The following is a 19518-nucleotide window of genomic DNA, read 5'->3' on the forward strand; positions in this document are numbered from 1 at the left end:
CTCCTTTCTCTACAACCTCGCCAACATTTGTTGTTTGTCTTTTGGATGGTGGCGATCCTTACTGGTGTGAGGTGGTATCTCATTTTAGTTTTAATTTGCATTTCTCTGATGATTAGCAACATGGAGCATCTTTTCGTGTGTCTGTTGGCCATCTGAATATCTTATCTGGAGAAGTGTCTGTTCAGATCCTGTGCCCATTTTTTAACTGGATTATTTGCTTTTTGTTTGTTGAGGTGCGTGAGCTCTTTATATATTTTGGATGTCAACCCTTTATCGGATCTATCATTTATGAATATATTCTCCCATACTGTAGGATGCCTTTTTGTTCTATTGATGGTGTCCGTTGCTGTACAGAAGCTTTTCAGCTTGCTATAGTCCCACTTGTTCAATTTTGCTTTTGTTTCCCTTGCCTGGGGAGATATGTTCATGAAGAAGTCACTCATGTTTATGTCCAAGAGATTTTTGCCTTTTTTTCCCAAGAGTTTTATGGTTTCATGACTTACATTCAGGTCTTTAATCCGTTTTGATTTTACTTTTGTGTATGGGGTTGGACAATGATTCAGTTTCATTCTCTTACATGTAGCTGTCCTGTTTTGCCAACACCAGCTGTTGAAGAGGCTGTCATTTCCCCACTGTATGTCCATGGCTTTTTTTTTTGTAAATAATTATTTTTTATTAATGGGTAGTTGACACACAGTATTACATTAGTTTCAGGTGTACAACAGAGTGATTCAACATTTATATATATGATAATTCTAGGTGCCAGCTATCACCATACCAAGTTGTTACAATATTTTTATTATATTCCCGGTTACTTATTTATTTTACAATTGGAAGTGTGTACTTTTTTCTTTTTTTTTTTTGTGAGGGCATCTCTCCTATTTATTGATCAAATGGTTGTTAACAACAATAAAATTCTGTATAGGGGAGTCAATGCTCAATGCACAATCATTAATCCACCCAAGCCTAATTTTCATCAGTCTCCAATCTGAAGCATAACGAACAAGTTCTTACATGGAGAACAAATTCTTACATAGTGAATAAATTACATGGTGAACAGTACAAGGGCAGTCATCACAGAAACTTTCGGTTTTGATCATGCATTATGAACTATAAACAATCAGTCCAAATATGAATATTCATTTGATTTTTATACTTGATTTATATGTGGATACCACATTTCTCTCTTTATTATTATTTTTAATAAAATGCTGAAGTGGTAGGTAGATGCAAGATAAAGGTAGAAAACATAGTTTAGTGTTGTAAGAGATCTAATGTAGATGATCAGGTGTGTGTCTGTAGACTATGTGTTAATCCAAGCTAGACAAGGGCAATAAAACATCCACGGATGCAGCATATTTCTCTCAGAACAGGGGGGGAGAGGTTCTAAGCCTCACCTCTGTTGATCAACAATTTCTCACCTGATGGCCCCCCTGTGACTGTGCCTGTCTTAGGTTGTTCCTCCCTCTGAGGAATCTTACCCGTCTTTGGCTAACCAGTCATCTTCCGGGGCCATACAGGGAAATGTAAAGTTGGTAAGTGAGAGAGAAGTCTTATTGTTTGAAAAGGTTAGTTTTTTACTTCTTTGCATATTTATGCCCTGTGGCTTCCATGCCCAGCATTTGTCTTGAGGTATCTTTACCACTTGGAAGAATTATGATACTCGGTAAATTCGATTTGAGGCACGAATTCTATTTAAGGGTTGTAATTAGGAAGGAAGAAGAAAAGCTATAGAAGTAGCAGGCGGAAGAAAACATGGGAAGATTGATTATTTCTTTGACATATCTTCTTGTAGAGTAACATAAGCATGTATAAGTTTTAAACTACTAATTAAATTGTACACACACATTAACATAATAGGAGTACAGTTACATAACCAAAGCATACCTATAATTACCAGCCATCTCCAGTGAAACCAAGAAAACCAGTTAGGCACCTTAGGCATTTGTGAAAACTTATCTCTGATATGGCAGATATTGTTGAACTGAACTTGAACAGTTTGAGAGAAATCAGACAAATTAAAACAGCCCATTCCTGGGGACTGTTCACATCCCATATGTTCTTTTAACAGTAGATAGTCTGTAGTTGTAAGACTTTGGAGTGCTACAATTTGCACTTCTCCTAATTCTTGGTTGAGTTCCAACAGTATAGATCCAGTCAAATTTGTTGTTTTACTGTATGCACAGGCCAGCTTAGATATCTCCTTCTTCATTCCCATGGCAAGTCCAGGAACCAGTGGGATGAGTGCATCTACACCTGTAGCAGCACGTGGATCTTTGTAGGGGTTTTTTGATGATCATCTTCTGGTATGAGTCTTCCAGAGAGTGCTGATGTTGGAAGTTCTTTTTCATATCGTATCTTAGTTCATTTTTGGGCTAGCCAACTAAGGCTTTGATCCTCTGTAAAACCAGGTCCCCCCTATAAACCCCTTTACAGTCACTGTCCATCAGCATAGCAAAATGTTGTAGAATCACTACTTGTCTTCTCTGTGTTGTACAGCCCTCCCCTTTCTCCCACCCCCCCATGCATGCTAATCTTAATACCCCCCTTCTTCTTCCCTCCCCCTTATCCCTCCCTACCCACCCATCCTCCCCAGTCCCTTTCCCTTTGGTGCCTGTTAGTCCATTCTTGAGTTCTGTGATTCTGCTGCTGTTTTGTTCCTTCAGTTTTTCCTTTGTTCTTACACTCCACAGATGAGTGAAATCATTTGGTATTTCTCTTTCTCCACTTGGCTTATTTCACTGAGCATAATACCCTCCAGCTCCATCCGTGTTGCTGCAAATGGTAGGATTTGCCCTTTTCTTATGGCTGAGTAGTATTCCATTGTGTATATGTACCACATCTTTATCCATTCATCTACTAATGGACACTTAGGTTGCTTCCATTTCTTGGCTATTGTAAATAGTGCAGCGATAAACATGGGGGTGCCTCTGTCTTTTTCAAACTGCAGTGCTGCATTCTTAGGGTAAATTCCTAGACGTGGAATTCTGGGTCAAATGGTATTTCTATTTTGAGCATTCTGAGGAACCTCCATACTGCTTTCCACAATGGTTGAACTAATTTACATTCCTACCAGCAGTGTAGGAGGGTTCCCCTTTCTCCACAACCTCGCCAACATTTGTTGTTGTTTGTCTTTTGGATGGTAGCCATCCTTACTGATGTGAGGTGATATCTCATTGTGGGTTTAATTTGCATTTCTCTGATAATTAGCGATGTGGAGCATCTTTTCATGTGTCTGTTGGCCATCTGTATTTCTTTTTTAGAGAACTGTTCAGTTCCTCTGCCCATTTTTTAATTGGGTTATTTGTTTTTTGTTTGTTGAGGCATGTGAACTCTTTATATATTCTGGACGTCAAGTCTTTATCGGATCTGTCATTTTCAAATATATTCTCCCTTACTGTAGGGTTCCTTTTTGTTCTATTGATGGTGTCTTTCGCTGTACAGAAGCTTTTCAGCTTAATGTAGTCCCACTTGCTCATTTTTGCTGTTGTTTTCCTTGCCCGGGGAAATATGTTCAGGAAGAGGTCACTCATGTTTATGTCTAAGAGGTTTTTGCCTATGTTTTTTTCCAAGAGTTTAATGGTTTCATGACTTACATTCAGGTCTTTGATCCATTTTGAGTTTACTTTTGTATAGGGTTAGTCAATGGTCCAGTTTCATTCTCCTACATGTAGCTGTCCTGTTTTGCCAGCACCAGCTGTTGAAGAGGCTGTCATTTCCCCACTGTATGTCCATGGCTTCTTTATCGTATATTAATTGACCGTATATGTGTGGGTTAATTTCTGGAGTCTCTAATCTGTTCCACTGGTCTGTGGCTCTGTTCTTGTGCCAGTACCAAATTGTCTTGATTACTGTGGTTTTGTAGTAGAGCTTGAAGTTGGGAAGCAAGATCCCACCTGCTTTCTTCTTCCTTTTCAGGATTGCTTTGGCTATTTGGGGTCTTTTGTGGTTCCATATGAATTTTAGAGCTATTTATTCCAGTTCATTGAAGAATGCTGTTGTTATTTTGGTAGAGATTTCATTGAATCTGTAGATTGCTTTAGGCAGGATGGTCATTTTGACAATATTAATACTTCATAGCCAAGAGCATGGGATGAGTTTCCATTTGTTAGTGTCCTCTTCAATTTCTCTTAAGAGTGAGTAGACACTTAATATTAACTGAATAAATTGAATAAAATGGTAACTTTGAAGAAGAATAAATAGGTCATTCAAAGAGTTTTATGGGCCTTTGCCTTTGGTTTTCTGTATTTCTATACTTGCTCTATTGCTGTTTCCTCACGGGCAAAAGTTTTATGATAAATTAAGATGAAAACTTGTTTGGGAATTAATTTGCTGAGGGTGTAGACTAATTTTTTTCTGTATAAAATTCTGTTGACCACTTTGGTGATGGTGATAAGAAAATATATGCAGTGTATAGTATACTAGTAATTCATATATGAATCATTGAAGTCCTAGCATAAGGCTTGTGAGACTCTTGGCATTTATTAAATAATGTGTACCAACATCTTGTGCAATATGGTTGTTGCTTTAGAGGTATGCCAGACCATTTTTGATGTACAGTTGGACTTTTCGTGGACAAAAAGTATACCACCTTCTACCTCTGAGTCTCTCAACTGCTAATTGACTGGTCTAAATGTTTCAGGATGGCCTTCATAACCTTTCTGAGTTTGAACACAACCGTGTTTGCCAATACTTCTCACCCATCATTTGCTCTCGTGTATACCCTGTACCTTAGAGTGATCCACTCACCATATTTTATTTATTTATTATTAAGGTATCATTGATATACAATCTTATGCTCAGATTTCACATGAGCAACATTGTGGTTACTACATTCCCCCTTATTATCAAGTCCCCACTACATACCCCATTACGGTCACTGTCCATCAGCATAGTAAGATGCTTATAGAGTCATTACTTGTCTTCTCTGTGCTATACTGCCTTCTCTGTGTCCCCCTATATTATGTGCCTGATCATAATACCCCTTAATCCCCTTCTCCCTCCCTTCACACCCAACCTCCCCAACTCCTTTCCCTTTGGTAATAACCACTAGTCCATTCTTGGGGTCTGTGATTCTGCTGCTGTTTCGTTCCTTCAGTTTTTGCTTTGTTCTTATACTCCGCAGATGAGTGAAATCATTTGGTACTTTGTCTTTTTCCACCTTGCTTATTTCACTGAGAGTAATCCCCTCTAGCTCCATCCATGTTGTTGCAAATGGCAGGATTTCTTTTCTTCTTATGGCTCAGTAATATTCCGTTGTGTATATATACTACCTCTTCTTTGTCCATTCATCTACTGATGGACACTTAGGTTGCTACCATTTCTTGGCTATTGTAAATAGTGCTGCAATAAACATAGGGGTGCATGTCTTTTTGAATGTGTGATCCTGTTTTCTTAGGGTAAATTCCTAGGAGTGAAATTCCTGGGTCAAATGGTATTTCTATTGTTAGTTTTTTGAGGAACCTCCATATTGCTTTCCACAGTGGTTTAACTAATTTCCATTCCCACCAACACTGTAGGAGATTTCCCCTTTCTCCGCATCCTCGCCAGCATTTGTTGTTGCTTGTTTTTTGGATGTTGGCCATCCTAACTGGTGTGAGGTGGTAACTCATTGTAGTTTTAATTTGCAATTCCCTGATGATTCGCAGTGTGGAGCATCTTTTCATGTGCCTGTTGGCCATCTGAATTTCTTTGGAGAAGTCGTTCTTCAGTACTCATAGTATTTTAAACCTACCACGCACTTTACTTTGCTTATTTGTTCAAACTGTTCTTGGCTCATACTGTGGTCTGTCCAACTTCCTCAAACTCCTATCCATCTCTGAAGGCCCATTTCAGATACCCGTTCCTCTCCAAAGCCTTGTTATTTGTATATTCAATCTAGAGGTAAACTCTCCTGTGTTCTGTTTCTTTAATGCTTTGGATCCATTTTAATGGTAATTCACCATATTTTTACCCTTCATTAATGTAATTTGTATTCTTACCACTTTTGCATCTGGGAATCTGAATTCTTTTTAACGCTATTAAAAGTAATTGAACTAGCCTGAGGTTATACATGGTGATTTCTCATTTTTTTTAATCCCACAGATTCCATGCAATGGAAAAGCAGCTGATCGTATCCATCAGGATGGTATACACATTCTTGTAAATATGAATGGCTATACCAAGGGAGCTCGAAATGAACTCTTTGCTCTCAGGCCAGCTCCTATTCAGGTGAAGGAATTAATCACTCAACAATGTTCATTGGGCTAAAAAGACAGTGATTTTTTTTTCTCCCTCTGGTTACCTGGCATTTGAAACAATAGGGCAGACATGCTTGACTTGAGAAAAAAAGTATAGTTCTTGAAGTGCACAGGACCAAAGAATTTTGAGGAAGAACACAGTGGCTACAGGTACATATATATGGAAATGTGTAATTCATAGTTTGGTATAAACAGTTCTACCTTATAAATTAGAAAACCATTTTAGCACTTTGAAAGCTAGCCTAAAATACTACCTGATTAGTCTTTGCAGAGGAAATCAATCTTCCTTGTTTGTTTACTTGATTTTGGACCCTTTTGATGAAGGTTCCTAGTCAGTTTTGGTCTGATTTTTTTTTTTTTTTCAGGCAATGTGGCTGGGATACCCTGGGACTAGCGGTGCGCTTTTCATGGATTATATCATTACTGATCAGGAAACTTCACCAGCTGAAGTTGCTGAGCAGTATTCTGAGAAATTGGCTTATATGCCCCATACTTTCTTTATTGGTGATCATGCTAATATGTTCCCTCACCTGAAGGTAGGCAGAAAAACAGTGTATAGGGGACTTGGAAAGAACTGCAGTCATTTATTGCCTTGGTATTATTGCTATGCATCCTAAAAGACATTTCTGAAACTTTTTTTCTATTAGAAAAAAGCAGTCATCGATTTTAAGTCCAATGGGCACATTTATGACAACCGGATTGTTCTAAATGGCATTGACCTCAAAGCATTTCTTGATAGTCTACCAGATGTGAAAATCGTCAAGGTCAGAACCTAGACAATACTGTCATTGAAATAAAATTACATGCATTTGGGATCTTTTCCCTAATGATGCATTTTGTGTCATTTCTTAAAAAGATGAAATATCCTGATGGAGGAGACAATGTGGACAGCAGTAATACTGCTCTTAATATGCCTGTCATTCCTATGAATACTATTGCAGAAGCAGTTATTGAAATGATTAACAGAGGACAAATTCAGATAACAATTAATGGATTCAGTATTAGCAATGGACTGGCAACTACCCAGGTGAGAATAAAAATATACTACCACATATGCACTTATATCCTCTAATGCTCATAATTCCAGGAGGTAAGCATCATTATTCCTTCTTTATAGGTGAGGAAATGAATTCAGTGGAAATTGGCATCTTACATAGATGTGTCTGATTTTAACAGGTCTCCTGTATTCAGCCAGTGGATGGGTTAATGAGAATCTACTGTCTTAATATCATTCCCTGCCTGTGGCTTTACTCTTATCAACAGTGAACTATAGTAGGCATCATACAGTTTTAGTTTAGCTCCTCCAGTAATCCATTCCTTTCCTTTTCCCTAACCTTTCCTTCCCTGCTCCACTGGTACCTGTATTTTTTGCTTCTGTAATATTTGGGAAAAATCTTTACATTTAGCACAACATGTTGTAATTCCCTAGGTTTGTATTCTCCATTGAATTGAATTACATTAGGGCCCATGTCATAGCCACAGTAATGCAGTATATGTCCAGTAGATCCATATTGTGTACTTGGGTACTTTAGTAAGAGAATATGTAGCTCTGTCAAGAGATTGTAAGATAAGGATTTCTGACCTCTTAGGAGTTAAAACTTTTAGTGGTTTTAGCAGTTTATGCCAAAGGTGCTCAAAATGAACTCTGCTCTCAGGCCAGCTCCTATTCAGATAAAGTAGTCACTCAGAATGTGTATTGGGCTAAAAAGACAGTGATGTGTTTTTCTTCCCCACTCTGGTTACCTGGCATTTAAAACAATAAGGCAGACATGCTTAACTTAAGGGAAAAAAAAGTACAGTTCTTGAAACACAGGGACAAAGAGTTTGAGTGAAAACACAGTGCCCACATGTATGAAATGTCCATACACACCCAAAACAGTTAAATAGCAATGTGAGACAGTATTCAGGTATGTGGGAATTGCAAGGTATGACTATAATTGTGTACATAGGTGCTTGGAAATAGTGATGATCAGCGTGAGGAGAGATGGTCTTAGAGATCAGCCTTGAAGGGTGGGTATGACTTAGAAGAGGACATTGCATTCATGAAGAAAAGAGTGAACAAAAGCTTGCTGTTGAACAAATGGAGTTTTGAAGAGAACTTTTTGGCTTAAGTGAGAAGTTCCATAGCACAGTTCCCCCAAATTTAAGATAATGCTGTTTGCTTTTTCCCCTTGTTTTTAACTTTGTATGTCTTGATAGGACTTTTGCACCTTAAATATAACTTTATTGATTTAAAAAAAGACTAAGTTCACTTTAAATGTAATCATTCTTGTTCTAGATCAACAATAAGGCTGCCACTGGAGAGGAGGTTCCCCGTACCATTATTGTAACCACACGTTCTCAGTACGGATTACCAGAAGATGCCATCGTGTACTGTAACTTTAATCAGTTATACAAAATTGACCCTTCTACTTTGCAGATGTGGGCAAATGTGAGTATGCGTAGATTCAATAATGTCTATAGAGACTAGTAAAGATTCTGTATACAGGTCATATCTTGCTAAGCTGCGTCCCACCCCCATTCAGGAGCTGTGTACTCATTTCTGATCTGCAAAAGAGTTGTAGAGTTTCAGCCATTTTTGATTTCTCCTACCAGTGTCTAAATATCACATTATGAACCTTATAAATTTATTCAAAACTGGGGATCAGCAAACTTTTTCTTCTAAAGAGCCAGATAGTAAATATTTTTGGTTTTGTACTCCATATTCTCTGTTAACATGTACTCAACTTTGCCCCTATAGCAGGAAAATGCCACAGACATTATGTAAATGAATGAAAAAAGGTGTGTTCCAATAAAATTTTATTTACAAAAAGAGGCAACGTGCCATATTTACCTCACAGGCTGTAGTTTGCCAACCCATGGTCTAAACTGAGAGCAAAAGCTGTCATGTACATCCACCCATGTTTAACATTCTTGTACTATTTTACAGTTGCAACCAAGGAGGAATCGATCTGGGCCATTACCTCATGGTCAGTTCATGAGACCAGTTTGTATAAGTATGGCATCTGAATGTTCAAACTTTGCTATCTGTAACTGGCCCTTATACCCTGGAATAAAAATGGAGATAATTCTTGGTTGGTTTTGTTCCCCCTGATGTCTGGGTTTTTGTGTTTGGTTGGTTAGTTTTTGTCTTTCTGAAGGGGAGGGTGGAAAGAGGAAACAGATGAGGACAAGTTAACTGTCCCTTAATCTTCACTTTCCAATGTTCATAAAGTCTGCAAACCAAAAGCTTTTTCATAAGCTGGTGGCAGATTTATTTATTTGCCAGCAAAACTACCTGAAACAGAGGTTAGGCTGTTGGTCGTCTTTTATTTATCCCACTTATTATGAATATTTCTGTATCTTTTTTTTTTCAATATGAAAAAAGTTTATTTTTAGGACTGTTGAATGATTTTTTATATTCATTTTATTATCATTAATCTACAATTACATGAAGAACATTATGGTTACTAGACTCCCCCCTTCACCAAGTCTCCCCTCACAAACCCCATTACAGTCACTATCCATCAGCATAGTAAATGCTATAGACTCACTACTTGTCTTCTCTGTATTGCACATCCCTCACTATGCACCCGCCCCACACATTATACATGCTAATTGTAAGGCCCCCTTTCTTTTTCCCTGCCCTTATCCCTCCTTTCCCATCCCTTGTGCCCAGTCCCTTTCCCTTTGGTAACCATTAGTCCATTCTTGGGTTCTGTGATTCTGCTGCTGTTTCGTTCCTTCAGTTTTTCTTGGTTCTTATATTCCACATATGAGTGAAATCATTTGGTACTTGTCTTTCTCCGCCTGGCTTATTTCACTGAGCATAGTACCCTCTAGCTCCATCCATGTTGCTGCAAATGGTAGGATGTTTTTTTCTTATGGCTGAGTAATATTCCATTGTGTATATGTACCACATCTTCTTTATCCATTCATCTATTGATGGACACTTAGGTTGCTTCCATTTCTTGGCTGTTGTAAATAGTGCTGTGATAAACATAGGGGTGCATCTGTCTTTTTCAAACTGGGCTGCTGCATTCATAGGGTTAATTCCTAGAAGTGGAATTCCTAGGTCAAATGGTATTTCTATTTTGAGCTTTTTGAGGAACCTCCATACTGCTTTCCACAATGATTGAACTAATTTGTATTCCCACCAGCAGTGTAGGAGGGTTCCCCTTTCTCCGCAACCTCACCAACATTTGTGGTTTGTCTTTTGGATGGTGGCAATCCTTACTGGTGTGAGGCGATATCTCGTTGTGGTTTTAATTTGCATTTCTCTGATAACTAGCAATGTGGAGCATCTTTTCATGTGTCTGTTGGCCATCTGAATTTCTTCTTTGGATAACTGTCTCTTCAGTTCCTCTGCCCAATTTTTAATTGGATGATTTGCTTTTTGTTTGTTGAGGTGCGTGAGCTCTTTATATATTTTGGATGTCAACCCTTTATCAGATCTATCATTTATGAATATACTCTCCCATACTGTATGATACCTTTTTGTTCTGTTGATGGTGTCCTTTGCTGTACAGAAGCTTTTCAGCTTGATATAGTCCCACCTGTTCATATTTGCTTCTGTTTCCCTAGCCTGGGGGGATATGTTCATGAAGAAGTCGCTCATGTTTATGTTGAAGAGATTTTTGCCTATGTTTTTTCCAAGAGTTTTATGGTTTCATGACTTACATTCAGGTCTTTGATCCATTTCGAATTTACTTTTGTGTATGGGGTTAGACAGTGATCCAGTTTCATTCCCTTACATGTAGCTGTCCAGTTTTGGCAGCACCATCTGTTGAAGAGACTGTCATTTCCCCATTGTATGTCCATGGCTCCTTTATCATATATTAATTGACCATAAATGTTTGGGTTAATATCTGGGGTCTCTATTCTGTTCCACTTTCTGTGGCTCTGTTCTTGTGCCAGTACCAAACTGTCTTGATTACTGTGACTTTGTAGTAGAGCTTGAAGTTGGGGAGCGAGAGCCCCTCCACTTTATTTTTACTTCTCAGGATTACTTTGGCTATGTGGGGTCTTTGGTGTTTCCATATGAATTTTTGAACTATTTGTTCTAGTTCGTTGAAGAATGTTGTTGGTAATTTGATAGGGATTGCATCAAATCTGTATATTGCTTTGGGCAGGATGTCCATTTTTGACAATATTAATTCTTCCTAGCCAAGAGCATGGGATGAGTTTCCATTTGTTAGTGTCCTCTTTAATTTCTCTTAGGAGTGTCTTATAGTTTTCAAGGTATAGGTCTTTCACTTCCTTGGTAAGGTTTATTCCTAAGTATTTTATTCTTTTTGATGTAATTGTGAATGGAATTGTTTTCCTGATTTCTCCTTATATTAGGTCATTGATAGTATATAGGAAAGCCACAGATTTCTGTGTGTTAATTTTGTATCCTACAACTTTGCTGTATTCCGATGTCAGTTCTAGTAGTTTTGCAGTGGAGTCTTTAGGGTTTTTTTATGTACAGTATCATATCATCTGCAAATAGTGACAGTTTGACTTCTTTACCAATTTGGATTCCTTGTATTTCTTTGTTTTGTCTAATTGCCGTGGCTAGAACCTCCAGTACTATGTTGAATAACAGTGGGGAGATTGGGCAGCCCTGTCTTGTTCCCGATCTCAGAGGAAAAGCTTTCAGCTCTTCACAGGTTAGTATGATGTTGGCTCTGGGTTTATCATATATGGCCTTTATTATGTTGAGGTACCTGCCCTCCATACCCATTTTGTTGAGAGTTTTTTTCATAAATGGATGTTGAATTTTGTCAAATGCTTTTTCAGCATCTATGGAAATGATCATGTGGTTTTTGTCCTTCTTTTTGTTGATGTGGTGGATGAAGTTGATGGATTTTCGAATGTTGTACCATCCTTGAATCCCTGGGATGAATCCCACTTGGTCATGGTGTATGGTCCTTTTGATGTATGTTTGAATTCGGTTTGCTAATATTTTGTTGAGTATTTTTGCATCTACATTCATCAGGGATATTGGTCTGTAATTTTCTTTTTTGGTGGGGTCTTTGCCAGGTTTTGGTAATAGGGTGATGTTGGCTTCATAGAATGAGTTTAGGAGTAATCCCTCCTCTTCTATTTTTGGAAAACTTTAAGGAGAATGGGAATTGCATCTTCTCTGTATGTCCGATAAAATTCCAAGGTAAATCCATCTGGCCCCGGGGTTTTCTTCTTGGGTAGTTTTTTGATTACCGCTTCAATTTCTTTTCTGGTAATTGGTTTGTTTAGATTTTGTGTTTCTTCCTTAATCAGTCTTAGAAGGTTGTATTTTTCTAGGAAGCTGTCCATTTCTTCTAGGTTTTCCAGCTTCTTAGCATATAGGTTTTCATAGTAGTCTCTAATAACTCTTTGTATTTCTGTTGGGTCCGTTGTGATATTTCCTTTCTTGTTTCTGATTCTGTGGATGTGTGTTGATTCTCTTTTTCTCTTAATAAGTCTGGCTAGAGGCTTATCTATTTTGTTTATTTTCTCAAAGAACCAGCTCTTGGTTTCATTAATTTTTTTTCTATTGTTTAATTCTTCTCAATTTTATTTCTTCCCTGGTCTTTATTATGTCCCTCCTTCTGCTAACTTTAGGCATCATTTGTTCTTCTTTTTCCAATTTTGGTAATTGTGATGTTAAGACTATTCATTTCGGTTTGTTCTTCCTTCTTTAAATATGCCTGGATTGCTATATACTTTCCTCTTAAGACTGCTTTTGCTGCATCCCATAGAAGTTGGGGCTTTGTGTTGTTGTTGTCATTTATTTCCATATATTGCTGAATCTCCATTTTAATTTGGTCATTGATCCATTGATTATTTAGGAGCATGTTGTTAAGCCTCCATGTGTTTGTGAGCCTATTTGCTTTCTTTGTACAATTTATTTCTAGTTTTATACCTTTGTGGTCTGAAAAGTTGGTTGGTAGAACTTCAGTGTTTTTGAATTTACTGAGGCTCTTTTTGTGGCCTAGTATGTGTTCTATTCTGGAGAATGTTCCATGTGCACTTGAGAAGAATGTTTATCCTGTTGCTTTTTGTGTAGAGTTCTGTAGATGTCTATTAGGTCCATCTGTTCTAGTGTGTTGTTCAGTGCCTCTGTGTCCTTACTTATTTTCTGTCTGGTGGATCTGTCCTTTGGAGTGAATGTTGTGTTGAAGTCTCCTAAAATGAATGTATTGCATTCTATTTCCTCCTTTAGTTCTGTTGGTATTTGTTTCACATATGCTGGTGCTCCTGTGTTGGGTGCATATATATATCTGGTTGGACTGAGCCCTCTATCATTATGTAATGTCCATCTTTATCTCTTGTTACTTTCTTTGTTTTGAGTCTCTTTTGTCTGATAGTAGTACTGCAACACCTGCTTTTTCTCCCTATTGTTTGCATGAAATATCTTTTTCCATCCCTTGACTTCTAGTCTGTGTACGTCTTTGGGTTTAAGGTGAGTCTCTTGTAAGCAGCATATAGACGGGTCTTGTTTTTTTATCCATTCGGTGACTATGTCTGTTGATTGGTGCATTCAGTCCATTTACATTTAGGGTGATTATCGATAGGTATGTACTTATTGCCATTTCAAGTTTAGATTTGTGGTTACCAAAGGTTCCAGGTTACTTTCCTTACTGTCTGAGTCTAACTTAACTCACTTAGAATGCTGTTACAAACACAGTCTAAAGGTTCTTTACTATTTCTCCTCCTTTTTCTTCCTCCTCCATTCTTTATATATTAGGTATCAAATTCTTAGTTTTTGTCTATCCCTTGATTGACTTTGAGGATAGTTAATTAAATTTGGCATTTGCTTAGTAATTAGCTGTTCTACTTTCTTCACTGTGGTTTTATTACCTCTGGTGACAGCTCTTCAACCTTAGGAGCACTTCCATCTATAGCAGTTTCTCCAAAATAGACTGTAGAGATGGTTTGTGGGAGGTAAATTCTCTCAGCTTTTGCTTATCTGGAAATTGTTTAATTCCTCCTTCAAACTTAAATGATAATCTTGCCGGATAAAGTAATCTTGGTTCCAGGCCCTTCTGCTTCATGGCATTAAATACATCATGCCACTCCCTTCTGGCCTGCAAGGTTTCTGCTGAGAAGTCCAATGTTAGCCTGATGGGCTTTCCTTTGTATGTGATCTTATTTCTCTCTCTTGCTGCTTTTAGCAGTCTGTCCTCATCCTTGATCTTTCCCATTTTAAATACTATGTGTCTTTGTGTTGTCTTCCTTGGGTCCCTTGTGTTGGGAGATCTGTGGATCTCCATGGCCTGAGAGCCTATGTCCTTCCACAGATTGGGGAGTTTTCAGCAACTACCTCCTCAAAGACACTTTCTGTCCCTTTCTCTCTCTTTTCTTCTGGTATCCTTATAATGCGAATATTGTTCTGCTTGGATTGGTTACACAGTTCTCAATATTCTTTCATTCTTAGAGATCCTTTTTTCTCTCTGTGCCTCAGCTTCTTTGTATTCCTCTTCTCTAGTTTCTGTTTCATTTATTGTCTCCTCCATCGTATCCAACCTGCTTTTAATACCCTCCATTATGCTCTTCAACGACTGGATCTCCGACCTGAATTCATTCCTGAGTTCTTGGATGTCTTTCCGTACCTCCATTGGAATGTTGATGATTTTTATTTTGAACTCCCTTTCAGGAAGAGTCACGAGGTCCGTATCACTTAAATCTTTCTCGGGAGTTGTATTAATATTTTTTCTCTGAACAAGGTTCATTTGTTGTTTCATGTTTGTATATGGCACCCTCTAGTGTCCAGAAGCTCTATCTGGAGGTGCTCAGCCCCTGGAGCAGTGTTGGGGGTTGCAGGGGAGTGGTACTGGTGCCTGCGGAGAGGAAAGGCCTCTTCCCCGCCTCCCAGCTGCTGTGCAGGCTGTCTCCACTGCCTGAGTCAGTGGGCCGGGCACACAGGTGTAAGTTTTTGTCCCCGAGCAGCCGGGTATGGATCCTTGTTTTCCACAAGTGGCCGGAATCCCAGTCTCCCCAGGAACTCTGCCTGTATTAACTTTCCAACCCGGTAGTCATGCAAGTCTCACGAAAGCACCATGAAATGTAGGTTTGGCTCTCAGCACAGATCTCCGGAGCTAGGTATTCAGCAGTCCCAAGCCATCCATTCCCTCCCTGCTCCGTTTCTCTTCCTCCAGCCGGTGAGCTGGGGTGGGGGGTGGGGCTTGGGTCCCGTGGAGCCACAGCTCTGGTAGGTTATCCCATTTTCTGAGGCCTGCTCTTTTCTCCAGGTGTGTGCAGTCTGACACCATCCTCTTTCCTGTTGCTCTCTCAGGATTAGTTGCGCCAATTAAATTTTCTAATTGTATCCAGTTTTAGGAGGAAGCCTCTGTCTCTCCTCTCATGCCGCCATCTTTAATCCAATCCTCATATTTCTGTACCTTGATGCAGAGATATGCATGTGTTTGTATACAGGGAGGTGCAGCTGAGAGTGTTGTGTACTGTATATGCACTGTACTGCTTTTTAAAGATCTGAAGTATTCTGAATTCTGTCTGTTCTCGTGGCTTTCAGAAATGGGATGGTGAACTTGTGTGGTACATTGAATAGATGTAGGTCTAAATTGGGTTGGCAAACTGGCCTGTGGGCCACATCCAGCCCCACTGCCTGTTTTCTTAAATAAAATATTATTGGCATAGCCACACCTATTTGTTTTGCATATTGTTTATGACAGCTTTCCAGTGACAGGGGAAGAAATGAGCAATTACCAACAGAGTGCATGTGGCCAGAAGCCAAAAATAATTGCTCTCTGCTCCTTTTCAGAAAAAGTCTGCTAACACCTGATCTAGATTAGGCAAATAAAGTTAGGGCTAAGGGTGAGATAACTTTTGTTTGTTGTGTCATTGTGGAAGATTTAAATTTTGAAAATGGAAAATTCCTATCTAATCAACAAAAACCACTGTTAGTATCAAGTTGCCATAGGATATAGCCGCCTCAGATTTTGCCAGTTAGCAACTCAAGCTGTGTGTTGTTTCTCATCAGTCACTTCTTTCTTTGAGCTCTCTTTGGGGATAGCTGATCAGAACTGAAACCTGTAATTTGGTTGATCTAATTCATCCTTGCAAAGGAATGACTCAAGTTATCAGTAGGCTGCTATCTGGGTGGAAAGGATAGAGTATGGTAGAATTATTAGAGATCTGTGGGAGCTCTTCTTGAGAAAGGCAGAGCTGCTGTTAATTATTTTTATTTTCTCTACTTTAGATTCTGAAGCGTGTTCCCAATAGCGTGCTGTGGCTGTTGCGTTTCCCAGCAGTAGGAGAACCCAATATTCAGCAGTATGCACAAAACATGGGCCTTCCCCAGAACCGTATCATTTTTTCACCTGTTGCTCCTAAGGAGGAACATGTCAGGAGAGGCCAGCTGGCTGATGTTTGTCTGGACACTCCACTCTGTAATGGGCACACCACAGGGATGGATGTCCTCTGGGCAGGGACACCCATGGTGACTATGCCAGGTGAGTTGCTGATAAATCATCAGAATCTTCCTTGTTCTTTCTAATATCTCCTTTGTGGGAGGTACTTCAGGTAAAATCATGTATACTAGAAGTAACATTTCAGGCAAGATGATAAAAAATGAGACTTGTCCAAGTCTGAGCATGCGGCTCCATTCTTTTCATCTGCATTTTGTGGATACTTAACGTTAATAACACTGCTGTTTGCGTTCTCAGATGTGCATTTGTTCTATTACAGGAGAGACTCTTGCTTCTCGAGTTGCAGCTTCCCAGCTCACCTGTTTAGGTTGTCTTGAGCTTATTGCTAAAAATAGACAAGAATATGAAGACATAGCTGTGAAACTGGGAACTGATCTAGAATAGTAAGTAAACCCTTTCTTTCCATAAACAAATTATATGGTAAAGTGAAGAAAATGAGGAAAATTTAGAATATAGGTGTTATAAAGTGAAATAATTAAATAAGGGTAATACAAAGTAGGTGAATTCATTGTATGATCTCTGGATGGGAGAAGAGCTTTTAGACTTTATAAATGAAGTGATCAATAAATAGGTTTTATTATGTAAGAGTAAATGGCTGGGTAAAAGTTAAGTCAATCTGTTTCTTAATAGCCTGGCTATATAAAGACTAAAGAATATTTAGATTTTAAATCCCTTAATAGGAAGGTAAACAAGGAAATGACCAGACAACTCATTGAAGTAGAAATGGTTAACAAGAAAAAATTTCAACCTGTGTAGTAAAACTATAAATTAAAATAACATGGAGGTATACCCATTATTTGCATATAAAACAATATTTTTTATATGATATCAGTGGTAAGGGAGCATTAAGGTGCTGGCCATTTCATACATTGGTGAGTAAGTTGGGTACAACCTTTAAAAGTTTTAAGAGCCTTAAAGCCAGACCTTTGACCCTAATAATGTCACATATTCACTATAGCATAATAAAAGAAAATCATAACTTAATGCCCCCAAATGCCTGGAAATCCAAAGGGTGATGCTTAGGTACATGCACAATACTTTATCCATACAATGAAACAGTGTTTCTCTCGTAAATGAGTTTTTTTGGGGGGTGCTATGGGTGATTTTTTTCCTTTATGTTTCTCTGGGAGGTAGCATATTACAGCAGAAGCTTAAAGAAGCACCCTCTTTGAGTCAGACTGCCTGAGTTTGAATCCAGACTCTCCCACTTACAAGCTTTGTGACTTAGGGCAAGTCAGTCTCTGTGTGCCTTGGTTTTTCTGTCTGTAAAGCAGAGATGAATGGTAGTACTACCTTGCAGAGATGTTGTGAGGATTAAGAAAAGGTGTCCCATGTAAAACAGTTCTTGGTATTTGGTATGCAACAGATAATTCTGTATTTTCTCTACTGACATCATATACAGTAAGGAAAGTGAGTGAAAGTTTTGAGCCCTTGCATTTAAAAAAATTATGGTTAATATCCATCATCCCAGAGATAACTACAGTAAATATATATTTTTTTACTTTTTGGAACTTAGTTGATTCATGCAATACTTTTTCTCAACGTTTTGTTAAGGAAAATTTCAGTTTTACAATAAACACTTCTGTCCTACTGCCTAGGTTCTACCACTAACATTTTACTTGCTTTATCAAGTACTTATTTGTCTATTTAGTCCTCTCTCCATCTAGCAGTCCATCTCAGTTGAGACATTTTGACAAATTTCAGACATCAGTATTCTCCCTAAATACTTCAGAATGGACATTATTAATTAGAGTTTAATTTTAATTTTTTTGTTTTGAGACAATTTATATCCAGTGGAATACACAAATCTTAAGTGAGTTCTGAGAAAGACCTTCATAATCCAAACCCCTAACAAGATAGAGAACAGTACCATCACTCCAGAAAGTTTCTTAATGCCCCTTCTCAGCTGGCCCTCCTCACCAACCCTCAGAGACAACCACTGTTCTGAATTTTTTTTCTTACCATAATTTTAGTTTTGCTTTTCTAGACTTACACAAATGGAGCCAGGCAGATGTACTCTAAAGGCTTCTTCCACCCAGCATGTTTTGAGATTCATTCATGATGTTGATTTTTATCAGTAGTTCATTCCTTTTTATTGCTGAGTAGTATTGTATAGATATAGCACAGTTTAACCATTCTCTTACTGACATACAGAGCACAGGCATGGTTTTGTTTGGAAGGTAGCATTAGTAGGGTCATGGTTGGATTGAGGCCAAGAGATAATACATAGCCATTTTATTAATCCTGTCAACAACAAACATGAAAAGGACTTTTTTACTGATTGCTTTAAAAAATGCACAGGAATGTTGTAGCCTCTCAGTCTAAAGTAATAATTCTCTCCATATAAGAAAAATCTCATGACAAATGATATGTTCAGAAAGGGGATAGAGAATTCTTACCCCCTCTGTTCCCAAAAGAATTTATTGCTTTTTTTCATGTTTTGGAGCAGAACCACAGTCTTGGTTGTATTAGGAACACTTTAAATCTAAATAAACAACTCAGTTAATGTGCAAATGGAAAATTGTGGTAGACATACTGCATTTCTTTTCTCCTTGTTTTCCTATTTCATCAGAATAGTCATAAACTGAATACTTCATCTTATGTTAAAACTCTAGTTAATAATGTCCATTCTGAAGTATTTAGGGAGAAGAGTACTGATGTCTGAAATTTACGTCAAAATGTCTCAGTTGTGTCTTAGCTATTGTAAACGATGCTACAGTGAAAATCTTTGCATGGCCAGGTGTGTCTGCCTCTCTGATTATTTCTTTTAAGTAGATTTAAGTGTTAGTGATAGGTCAGAGGATTATGAACATTTAAAGTTCTTCATACACACATTGCTAAATTGTTTACCAAAGGCATAAGAGGTTGACATTCTAACCAGTAATACA

The 19518-nt window shown here is 38.3% G+C and overlaps 1 protein-coding gene across 3 annotated transcripts in view; it reads left to right on the top strand.

Annotated features, from left to right (window-relative positions):
• The window catches only part of OGT (O-linked N-acetylglucosamine (GlcNAc) transferase), a 46502-nt gene that overhangs the window by 24407 nt on the left and 2577 nt on the right, over window positions 1–19518 (top strand). For 2 of the 3 annotated variants that reach the window (XM_017659551.3, XM_017659553.3), the window contains exons 15-21: window positions 6085–6210; window positions 6605–6775; window positions 6887–7003; window positions 7096–7266; window positions 8518–8670; window positions 16402–16654; window positions 16890–17013. In XM_017659551.3, the coding sequence (XP_017515040.1) occupies window positions 6085–6210; window positions 6605–6775; window positions 6887–7003; window positions 7096–7266; window positions 8518–8670; window positions 16402–16654; window positions 16890–17013 (1115 nt within the window). Of the gene's footprint in view, window positions 1–6084; window positions 6211–6604; window positions 6776–6886; window positions 7004–7095; window positions 7267–8517; window positions 8671–9168; window positions 9209–16401; window positions 16655–16889; window positions 17014–19518 lie in introns of those variants that run through there. The other variant, XM_017659554.3, reaches the window with a different exon arrangement.

The sequence above is a fragment of the Manis javanica genome, chromosome X (genome assembly GCF_040802235.1).
Source record: "Manis javanica isolate MJ-LG chromosome X, MJ_LKY, whole genome shotgun sequence".
Classification (NCBI taxonomy): Eukaryota; Metazoa; Chordata; class Mammalia; order Pholidota; family Manidae; genus Manis; species Manis javanica.